This window comes from Myotis brandtii, unplaced genomic scaffold (assembly GCF_000412655.1).
Source record: "Myotis brandtii unplaced genomic scaffold, ASM41265v1 scaffold357, whole genome shotgun sequence".
NCBI classification, from domain to species: Eukaryota; Metazoa; Chordata; class Mammalia; order Chiroptera; family Vespertilionidae; genus Myotis; species Myotis brandtii.
The window spans coordinates 962,521-973,013 of NW_005363729.1; the positions used below are offsets into that span (position 1 = coordinate 962,521).

Below are 10,493 nucleotides of genomic sequence, written 5' to 3' on the forward strand. Positions count from 1 at the left end.
CGGGCTCCATCCTCAGTAGGGGGCGTGCAGGAGGCAGCCAATCAATGATTCTGTTTCATCACTGATGTTTCTATCTCTCCCTCTCCCTTCCTCTCTGAAATCAATTTAGAAAAAAAATATATATATATTAAAAGTTTTAAAAAGATAAATAAAAATAAATGGCACGGCTAGCATGGAGCGGGGGAAGTTATAAATGGGCCTCTCTCTGCATGGGCCAGTGATTTGACACACTTGAGTCTCCTTGCTGTTGGACCAGCAGGTCATCCCATTTGTTAGCGTGTTTGTAATGTGCTTTGGCCTAACGACCCACAGGTTCAGGGTTTATTCACAATTGTGCGCACACGCGTGCCCAGGCCCGACCTTGAGCTCTCGGGAGGGTAAGGCTGGGAGGTGCACTGTGGTCCTGACTGCACACCGTGGGCCAGAGCCGGGCCTTCCCTCCCACTGCCACGGAGAGGCTGGGTGGGTGTGCGTGCGTGAGCTTCCTGCTGGCCCACAGCGAGGCCCTCCAGGCCTGGGACCCTGGCCGGAACCTACGTGGACTCTCGTCTCAAGAGCACGCTCAGCTCTCTTCCGGCTGGAGGGGCTCTGAGCACCGCCAGGGTGGCTGGGTGGCGTCGGCACCAACCTGGGCGAGCCCCTCTCCCCGCGGGACCCTAGCTGGCTGATGCCCTTGCCTGAGATTAGAGGCCGTGTCTTGGGGCAGTTCTTGTGGGACAGCGTAGGTGCCACTGCACCTGTCTGCTGAGATGATAGTCATAGCAGAGTGTCACACTGTCACCCGGCGGGGTCTAGGCTGCCGGGAACTTGTGCAGGTTCTCGTGTGCCCACACGACATGCTGGGAGCAGGTGCTGAGAGTCCCACGCACGGCGCCCAAGAAGCGCCTGGCGGGCCCGGGGCTCTGCCGCAGCCCCTCACCGGGATGTCTGTGGCCCGACAGTTCCTCCGAGTCACGAAGCAGTACCTCCCGCACGTGGCGCGCCTCTGCCTGATCAGCACCTTCCTGGAGGACGGCGTGCGCATGTGGTTCCAGTGGGGCGAGCAGCGGGACTACATCGACAGCACCTGGGGCTGTGGCTACCTGGTGGCCTCCACCTTCGTGCTCCTCAACCTGCTCGGACAGCTGAGTAAGTGGCTCCCTCGCTGACAGCAGGGGTCAGCCCCGGGGACTGCTGGGGGCTTCCTGAAGGAAGGGGCAGCCCCGTGTCTGCGTTCCCAGAGCAGATGCAGGTGAGCTGGGGCAGTGAGGAGCCGGCAGTGAGCATCCCTGGTGTCTGGAAGGGTAAATCAGGGAAGGAGAAGGGAGAGACGAGGCCTCGCGCAGCTCACGTCGGCCTCGGGCCTCGCTTCTGCTCCTGGTGGCAGCCTCAGCCCTGTACATGCAGGGCCGGACCTTGCACTTCCCGCCTGTCCTGCGGGTGCTGCAGGGCCTGTGATGGTGGTCCCACAGACGGCGTGGGGGTGCCTGCCTGCCCTTCCCCCTTCCACGCCTGGATTTTTGCCTGTGGCAGGTAGTTGGGCTGCTGCTGCACCTGAGGCCAGGTGAGGCAGCAGCCACTGTGGCAGGGGCCCTTCACCCGTCGCCCCTGACCCGCGCCTTCTCCTTCCAGCGGGCTGCATCCTGGTGTTGAGTAGGAACTTCGTGCAGCACGCCTGCTTCGGGCTCTTCGGCATCATCGCGCTGCAGGTAAATGGGGCGGGTGGGCAGGCGGGCGGGGTCTCGCCCAGGAACCACGGCTGCCGGTAACCGGGTGGGGCCTTGCCTTCTTGCTTGGGTTGGAGCAGAGCCTCTCGAAAGGCCTTTCGAGGAGTTGCCCTGGAACTCCTTCCTGAAAAGGGGCTCAGTTTTCCTCAAGGCAAACACAGGAGAAGCGGACGGCCATCCGGGCTGGCCCTTGCCTGGGTTTGCCTTGACCAGGGTGGAAGTCACCAGGCTGGCTGCCGCCAGGACCCCATTCTTGTCATTTCCTTCATTAAGGCTGCCTAGCTACTCGGGTGCGGTCTTTAAAACCCACCTGTGCTCTGGGTCTGTGGTCTCAGGTCCGCCCTGTTCTCCGGGGCACACCAGGGGTGCAGCTCTGGGGCACTGAGCCGAGCTTGGCCTCGGAGCTGTCCTGGAGTCCTGCAGCTGTTTTGTGTATCTTAGGTTTAAAAACTGGCCTCATGCTATCCATTCGGTAGAAAAGCAGGTGCTTGGAAATGCTGACACTCACCTTTTCTCTGCCCTCTGTCCCCTCAGACGATCGCCTACAGCATTTTATGGGACTTGAAGTTTTTGATGAGGTACGTGTGTCTGGTTGGAGGGGTCACCCTACCTCCTCCCATCTAACCTCGATGCTGTAACTGTCCATTGAGTCAACTTCTGGGGTCAAGACTGTGCTCCTTAGACTCTGTGGTGGGTGTTGGCAGAGCCTTCACCCCCACCCGGGGCCCTCAGGACACGTGAGCACGCACTTGCCTCTCCAGACCCAGGTTTCACGAGGGAGAGGAGGGTCCCAGTGGAACCGCTGCTCACAGGAGCCAGCTGCTCAGCAGTGAAGGTTCCGGGCGTGCTCCGGCGACGGCCGCTGTCTAGTGCACAGACACGGATGTGTCTTCAGGCCGAGTCCCGCTTGGTCTGCAGAGAGGGGGCAGGGCCCAGGTCTCCCGGCTGGTCTGGCGGCCCTCGGCCTGGGCCTGAGCGCTGCCTGACGTCTCCCTCAGGAACCTGGCCCTGGGTGGGGGCTTGCTGCTGCTCCTGGCGGAGTCCCGCTCGGAGGGGAAGAGCATGTTCGCGGGCGTCCCCACCATGCGCGAGAGCTCCCCCAAGCAGTACATGCAGCTGGGAGGCCGGGTCCTGCTGGTGCTGATGTTCATGACCCTCCTTCACTTCGACGCCAGCTTCTTCTCCGTGAGTCCTGCTCGCCTCGCCCCTGCCCTGCCCCTGCCCCTGCCCTGCCCCTGCCCTGCCCTGCCCCTGCCCTGGTGTGGACGAAGCAGAGCCCAAGGCCACGAAGGCCGAGGCTTTTGATCCTATTAAAGAACAAACTGTCAGGTTCTTATGTGCCCAGAACCTGCCTCCGAACAAATGAAGTCCAGCCTCGTGGACCTTGCTGGAGGGTCCTGGTGCCAGTCCTCCCAGACTCATTCCTTCCTCACCTTTATCTCATGACCTTTGTGAGCCGGGTGTTGGGCGTGCAGAGTTGAAGAAGGTTCTGGCTTTGTCCCCCTCGAGTTTACAGAGCAGGTCTTTGTTACCGAGCGTGCGCCCTGCCTGGCGAGGTTCCCAGGAACGCCCGGCCATCTGGCGTGGAGGCCCCTGGGCTCCAGCTTGAGCGGCTTGGGAGACCTCGGCCTGCGCTGAGCGCTGCTTCATCTGCCCCAGCCCCCTTCTCATCCCACTGTCACAGCCCCACCTGTCACCATCCCACCGTTACAGCCCCACCTGTCACCATCCCACAGTCACAGTCCCACCTGTCACCATCCCACCGTCACAGCCCCACCTGTCACCATCCCACAGTCACAGCCCCGACCATTAGCGGCCTCCGCACACCCCAGTCCCTTCGCCCCAGCACCTCACCATCCCTTCTTCCTCCCATTTGAGTCTCTTACTGTCCCCTCTGCAGATCCTCCAGAACATCGTGGGCACAGCGCTGATGATTCTAGTGGCCATTGGCTTTAAGACCAAGCTGGCCGCCTTGACTCTTGTCGTCTGGCTGTTCGCCATCAACGTGTATTTCAACGCCTTCTGGACCATCCCCGTCTACAAGCCCATGCACGACTTCCTCAAGTATGACTTCTTCCAGACCATGTCGGTGATCGGCGGCTTGCTGCTGGTGGTGGCTCTGGGCCCCGGGGGCGTCTCCATGGACGAGAAGAAGAAAGAGTGGTAACACCTTCCCTGCCTGCCTAAGCCGTGGCCGGCAAGGATTGGTTCGGGGTCGATCGACAAACTGCCGCCTTCTCGTCCCCTCCCCCCTGCCTGGGTGAGGCACAGATGTGTGAGACCTCTGCAGCCCCGAGAGCGACGGCTGACTCTGCTCTGCACCCACCTGCTGTCTGACCAGCCAGCGGCCGCCTGGCTCCTCCCTCCCCACGGCCAGGCCTTGGCCGCGCGGCGAGAGCAGCCGGGTGGGTTGCGGCCTCTGTCCTGGTTTTGTTCTTTTGTGGGTGGTGGGGGCCTTCAAGCTGTACTCTGAGCAGATACATCTGTGTATCATTCAAAGCAGTCTCCCTCTTATTTTTTTTAAAAGTTTACGTTTTTAGCTAAAACTAAGTGATTGTGGGTGGCCCGGCACGTCAGAGCCACTGGCCGCTCCCTGGTTCAGAAGCGCCCCGCAGCGCCAGGGCGCTGCCTTGCAGTGTCACACTTGCAAGGACAGTGAGAGATTAGAGGAGCAACCCCCAGAGAGCGAGGCAGCATCAGAGGGGCCCTGTTCACGGTGAGTCACTGCTTAGTTTATATGGGGTCATCCCCCCGGAGCTTCCGTGGCTCAGTGGGGATGGATAGTAGAAGCCCTCGCACCCACCCACCCACGCCCACCGCACGTCTGCAGGTTGGCCCGGCCGCCCCAGCCGCCCCAGCTCGCAGACCAGTTACCTCACACTCAACCTTCCGCAGCCTCGCTGAACTGGGCCGCGCCCTGGAGGCTGCCTGGGTCTTCCCTGGCTGAGGGATGACCCCAGGCTGCACGGCCACGGCTTCCGTCTCCCGGGGCTGCTGCTTGCTCAGACGTCTGTTTGCTATGCTGCACACGGCCCAGATTACTTTTTACTGATTTGTGATGCCTTACCGATTGGATCTGACTCCTGTATTTAAAGTTTTCTAACATTGCCTTACACTGTGTTTCTCTTCTTGGGGGTGTGAGCGCTTCCTGCTGTCCTCCGCCAGGCCCATCCCAGCAAAGGCGCCAGGGGAGTTGGGACACGTGTCTCTGCCTCCTGCTGTCCTCACCCCAGATCCTTCGGGGCAGACAGCCTGGCCTCGGGGCTTGGCTCCCTGGTCTTCAGCGAGGTGTGCGGGCCTGAGGGCCAGCCCTGAGCCAGGTGAGGGGAGCCCCGCGCCCGCAGGCTTTGTGGGGAGGAGGCTGCCTCTTGCCTCTCTGGCTCTGCAGCCTGGACCCACCTGACCAAGGGGGTGATGGCGAACCATTTCACCCCCACCCAGGTCCCAGCCAGAGCGGAGGCTCTTCCTGGTGTTAGACAAAGCCAGGCCGAAGGGCGTGTCTATTCCCCGGCACTCTGACGCTCACTACACGGAGGTGTTTCACTTTCTGACTCAACCTGGGCCACGTGGTCTCTTGGTCCACATTCCCTCCCCCTTAACACATCCTGACAGCCCCCGTGAGTGACAGCCCCATCAAGTGGCACCCTCAGCCAAGCTGCGTCTAGTAGGGCACCTCCCTGACTGCTGAGACCTCTGTTGTGTCGACCGCCTGTGATGCGGTGGTCACTCCCGTCCCCGCCTCCCCGCCAGAGCAGGCTAGCGCCTGGGCCCTGTAGACCTATGCCTTTGCGGGAGGAGCGAAAAATAATCTACCAATTGGTTTTGGCAAAACGATTTCTGACAATTTTTTGCGTTATGTGGGAAATAGGTGTCGATCTCACTTTATGCTGTATTTTATATCTTAGTTGTGTTTGGAAACGTTTTGATTTTGGAAACATCAAAATAAACGATGGCATTTGTTGTACAGTGTGACCCTCGGTGCCGTCCAGGTGGGTGGGCCGAGCTAGGCTCTCAGGTGCCACGTGAGGACCACTCAGCCTGTCCACACAGGACTCTCCCCCCAGGGCCCCGGGGGGACGACCCAACCCTGCTCCTGGGGCAGCCAGAGGAGTGGATGGAGGAACCCCAGGACACCCCACCGGCTGGGAGGACGCGGGGTGCAAACCCCAAGGACTCAGGCTGCGCGGTCTCGGGCAAACGTTTATTAACCCGCTTGCTTGGAAGAGCTGATGCGCTTCGGCTTGCGGTGACGGCTTTTGAACTTCTTTGATGAGCCCGACTGCTTCTGTGGCGGGGACAGAGTTCCAGTGAGGTCCCAGGTGAGCGGGTGTCAGTCAGCCTGCCCCGCCCACAGGCGAGGTTTCAGCTGGAAACCCCTAGGTCCACTCTCTGCCCAGTTTCCCTCACAGCTGCCGGCTCATCCAAGGCAGCGCTGCGAACCCCCAAACGCACAGACCTTGACCTCTTCTAGCCCCTTGACCTCCTCTAGCCCCGCCTCTTCCGCACAGGCTCAGGGTGGTGTCTATTGGGCCCTCTCTCGGCTCCTGTGCTGCACTCGACACCTGTCCAGGCAGCCGGGCTCCGGCAGGTGCAGACCCAAAGCTCCCCGCCCCGTCAGAGCAGCCCTGGCTCCTCGATCACATGTGCCATGAGCTTGGGGTGTGACCTGCAGAGGGTGGTCTTATTTTTCTGGGGAAAAGGAAACCTCACTAAGGACACTGCTGCCCTGTTAGCAGCCCGGAGGCACCACTCACCTTCCTGCGCTTGAGGGCCAGCTCCCGGGCCCCTCCCCTCCCCTCTCCGTCCCCAGCGCCCTCTGCTCTCGGGTGCCTTGGTCTCTCGTCTTCATCGGTCAGAAAGTCATCAGCGCTGTCCCTGTGCTCGGCCTCTGCCAGGTCCTTTTTGGTGAACAGCTCGGCTGGAAGGAAGAGGGATCTAGGTTAAGGTCACCACCTGTGCATGGGGCTAAGGGGCACGTGGAGAAGGGAGCGGGCCAGAGACACCTGCTGCTGGAAATGGACAGGACAGCCAGGGGGAGTACGAGGGGGGGGGGTAGGCAGGGAGCACGGTCCTGCTTACGTGGGTACAGGTCTGCCATGCTGTCGTCACTGTCACTCGGGGCCGTGCCGTCACCATCGCTGGACTCGGGCTCCCAGAAGGCTGGTCTCCGGCGGGGTGGCCTGTCACTGTCCATCTGGTCTTCCCTCCTCCTCCTCTTGTGCAGGAGGCAGGCGGGCACATACTCCACGCCCTGCTTCTGACACTCTGCATCTGCAGACAGACCAGCAGAGCACGGCTCTCTCCTCGCCTCCCATTCTCTGAGCCCTGTGCCTCACCCACTAGGCACACATCAGCGGTGGCAGAGAAAGGCCACCAGCTCAGTTCCTACCAGGACAGGAAAGGCCAGCAGGGGTGTGGCCGACAGACAAGATGGCACAGATCTACTGGGCATGAGCACCCGCCTCTGGCCGGGCCCGCCAGGCTGCAGGAGCCCCAGGGCACCTGACCTGGAAACCATGCCAGCCTGTCACCAGGAGGCAAGCCCTCTGCAGGCATGGTGGCTCAGTGGAATCGGCGCCCCCTGTTGACCTTTGGCCGGAGCAAGGGGCAGGAACGAGGCTGGAGTCACTGTCCTCCCTGCACTGAGGACTCACAGGCCCTCCATCAGCACAGGCCTCCCCAGTGCAGTGCAGTGCAGCCCCCGGGGGGTAGGTGGTGACAGGAGCCTGGCTCTCACTTCCCCCAACTCCTGTCACCATCCATGGGGTGGACGAGCCCTGCTGGGGTCATTGCCCACTTCTAACCACATCCAGGACCTGATCCCCTCCATCTCTGCCACCCACTCCAGGCTCGCATGACCTGAACCCCCACAGGGCATCTCCTCGGCCCCCTTGGCCAGGCGCCCTCGCCCCATGCAATAGCCTCCCCATGCTCTCTCCACCCAGCCGTTCAGGGTTCAGCATCGTAGTGACTCGCTCACTGATGGGGAACCAGCCCAACCCCCAGCTCCTCCTGCCCCTGGGCAGCAGCTGCCCACGACCAGAGGACCGAGCCCTTCCCGCGCCTGCGTAGGCTTTTTGGGGCCAGAGACGGGTGGGAAGCGAGCCTCCTCTTGCCCTCAGGGGAGGGCAGCCTCACGCTGCACGGGAAGCTGGAGAGCCTCCTCCTGTCTTCCCATCGATCCCACCTGACTGCCCTGCCCGGCCCTCCTGGCCCTCCTTCCCCGCCTCCGGCTGCGGCCCCTGCCCCCTCCAGCCTGGCTGTCCCCCCCTCGCCACCCAGCTGCCTGGTCTCCCCTTGGCTGACACCTGATAAGAGTCCACCCGTTCCTCTCTGCCCGACACCTGGTTCCTCCTCACCTTCCCAGGGCGCCTTGGTACCCAGGCCCCACCCTGTCCCTTCTCAACTGGCTCCGTGGATGCAAATGCCACGCCTGTGTCAGTGATTTGCATCTCCTGAGTGCTGGTCCCTGCCACACCTCCCCCTGAAAGTGCTCCAGTTTCACTTTCAACTTCCCCCAAAGCCTATTCAGACCCCACTCTCCTAACTTCACCTACCGGAACGTGGGAGCTTGGGAATCGGTTTATTCCTGCCCCTCACTCCTCATCTAGCAACCCCACCCCCAAGTTAAAACCTGTCCACGGCGTTCCATCCTCCCTGCTCACACCTGGTGACCCAAGGGGAACCCCGCCACCTCTCCATTCACCTGGATGACTGCAGGCACCCACTCCCCTTCCACTCCTCGCCTCCCCTCTGCTCCTCAGAGGAACAGGGATGGAGACGCAGGGGTCACGCCGGTCCCTGCTTTAACCCTCTCAGTGCATCCGGCTGCACGTGCTCCTGACCACGGCCTCCAAGACCCTCTGTGCTCTCGCCCCTACCCACCTTTCTCACCCTACGGTGCGTGATGGCACAACGAAGGCAGGTCCTTCGGGGCCTCCCACGCCCAGCCTTGGACCTGGCCCAGATCCTGTCCTCTTCCCGCTCCGCATGCCCCTCAGTCTCGGCCTCCTGAGTCAGGCCGGCCCTCCTGGCTGCCAGCACCCACCCCGCCCTCACAGCCCTCAGCACCACCTGCCATCACAGCGGCAGGTCTTCCAACAACGTCGCTTCGCTGTAACATGGATGAGATGCCGCAGGAACTTAACTCCAGTTTAGATCAATTGAACCACCTGAGTGAGGACGCACTGTTCTGGGAGGCGGCTTCTTGCTTTGCACCCTTCTCAGTTTAGATCAATTGAACCTGCCGAGGACGATGAGTGAGGACGTACTGTTCTGGGAGGCGGCTTCTTGCTTTGCACCCTTCTTCAGGGTGCGGGGCAATCCACCAAGCACTGCCACGGAATGGCCCAGACCTGTGGTCGGCAAACTGCGGCTCGCAAGCCACATGTGGCTCTTTGGCCCCTTGAGTGTGGCTCTTCCTAAGCCTTAGGAGTACCCTAATTAAGTTAACACATTTCGTACCGCATAGAAATCTCTAAGACATACGCCAGGGACCGCACGTTTTTGGGCAAACTGCACGTTATTTAAGTCATCGTAACTACAGATCATAATGCACTTTAGGTGTTGTTTTTCATTAATTATAACATTTTTATTTACAAAAACAATTAAACAATTAAAGTTCCTAGTACTTTTTTAACGTATGGTACTGCGTACAACATTTTCTAAAAGGGCCAGGAACTTGAAGATGAAGACTATTCGAATGGCCAAAATACAATGTAACTGCAATGCTTATGGGTTCATGCAATTATATAGTTTTTCGTAGATCGACCTGCACGGTTTCCACCAATGAGATCGCTTCATTCGATGTGGACAAGACAGTGTGGTGACATCTAAGGTCCATAACAGATGGCGCTCGAAACACGAGAAAGCTCGTGAGCAGTACGAAAGGTGTTAATAACAATGTACCTACCTATGTAGTTTAAGTTTAAAAAATTTGGCTCTCAAAAGAAATTTCAATCGTTGTACTGTTGATATTTGGCTCTGTTGACTAATGAGTTTGCCGACCACTGGCCCAGACCACTTCTGCCCTCGAGGGTGCTCATCCTGGGGAGGGCAGGCATGCCCCCAGGTTCCGTGACCCGGGCAGCTGTGTCCCCCCCCCCCACACACACACACACTTACATTTGCACAGAGCTCTCTGGTAGCGCCGGCCCTGCGTGTGCCGCAGCACGTGCTCCGGGGCCTTGTTGATGTGCCGCAGGGTGAGCTTGCAGAAGAGCTGGTGCCTACGGGGCAGAGGGAGCTGTTTGCAGGGACAGTTCACCAGCAAGAGTCAGACCTGCTCTCCAGCCTCAGATCACCCCAGAGGCTGCCTGCGGAGGGGGCATCTAGGGTGTGGTCTGGGTATCCCAGTTCTTACAAGCTCCTGAGCTGGTCCACCCCGCCGGGCGGAGAGCCGCGGTCCTTGGGACCTGGCCTCGCCCTTTGCTTGGCGTGTGGACTGGCCAGCCCCCCGATTGCTCTGCTGTGAGAATGCACGCGGGGGACTCAGCGGTCAAGTTCATGAACGAGTGCCCACCAGGCCATCGCCGCTTCCTCGTCGCTATTTCTGTCAACCACACGCCCTCGGCTAAATCAAAGTTCTCCTTTAAAGCACGGATGTGAGCCTGGCCTCGGCCAGAACCTCAGGGGACCAACCCCCAGCGCTCGCTGTCCCCTAGGAAGCAGACAGGCCCAGGTTTACACAAAAGCAAGCGAGCTCAGCAGGGGCGGGCCTCGCCTGGACTCGCAGGTGACTCCCAGCTCCCGGCTCCCGGGCAGCCCGGCCCCCAGCTCCTAGGCAGG

General features: G+C 60.5%; 2 protein-coding genes across 2 annotated transcripts; one reads left to right on the top strand and one right to left on the bottom strand.

Annotated features, from left to right (window-relative positions):
• Nucleotides 1-841: 841 nt before the first annotated feature.
• On the top strand, nucleotides 842-5,670 carry SURF4 (surfeit 4). The gene is made up of 5 exons (XM_005871790.2): nucleotides 842-1,128; nucleotides 1,612-1,688; nucleotides 2,241-2,284; nucleotides 2,705-2,891; nucleotides 3,607-5,670. Exons 1-5 carry the CDS (start codon nucleotides 924-926, stop codon nucleotides 3,871-3,873), a joined length of 780 nt encoding a protein of 259 aa, XP_005871852.2. The 5' UTR covers nucleotides 842-923; the 3' UTR covers nucleotides 3,874-5,670.
• A 223-nt stretch (nucleotides 5,671-5,893) lies between these two features.
• On the bottom strand, nucleotides 5,894-10,456 carry SURF2 (surfeit 2). Its single transcript, XM_005871806.2, has 4 exons — nucleotides 9,831-10,456; nucleotides 6,786-6,977; nucleotides 6,461-6,624; nucleotides 5,894-5,991 (listed from the first exon to the last, which is right to left on the bottom strand). Exons 2-4 carry the CDS (start codon nucleotides 6,898-6,900, stop codon nucleotides 5,911-5,913), a joined length of 360 nt encoding a protein of 119 aa, XP_005871868.2. The 5' UTR covers nucleotides 6,901-6,977; nucleotides 9,831-10,456; the 3' UTR covers nucleotides 5,894-5,910.
• Nucleotides 10,457-10,493: the final 37 nt, after the last annotated feature.

Bases quoted from the DNA above. Each gene is read 5' to 3' on its own strand.
- SURF4 (XM_005871790.2), top strand. From the start codon at position 924: ATGTCTGTGGCCCGACAGTTCCTCCGAGTCACGAAGCAGTACCTCCCG. The intron at 2,285-2,704 runs GTACGTGTGTCT...CGTCTCCCTCAG, and splicing joins GACTTGAAGTTTTTGATGAG to GAACCTGGCCCTGGGTGGGG. The intron at 2,892-3,606 runs GTGAGTCCTGCT...TCCCCTCTGCAG, and splicing joins TCGACGCCAGCTTCTTCTCC to ATCCTCCAGAACATCGTGGG.
- SURF2 (XM_005871806.2), bottom strand. From the start codon at position 6,900: ATGGACAGTGACAGGCCACCCCGCCGGAGACCAGCCTTCTGGGAGCCC. The intron at 6,625-6,785 runs GTAAGCAGGACC...TCTTCCTTCCAG, and splicing joins CATGGCAGACCTGTACCCAC to CCGAGCTGTTCACCAAAAAG. The intron at 5,992-6,460 runs GTGAGTGGTGCC...TCCCCGCCACAG, and splicing joins TGGCCCTCAAGCGCAGGAAG to AAGCAGTCGGGCTCATCAAA.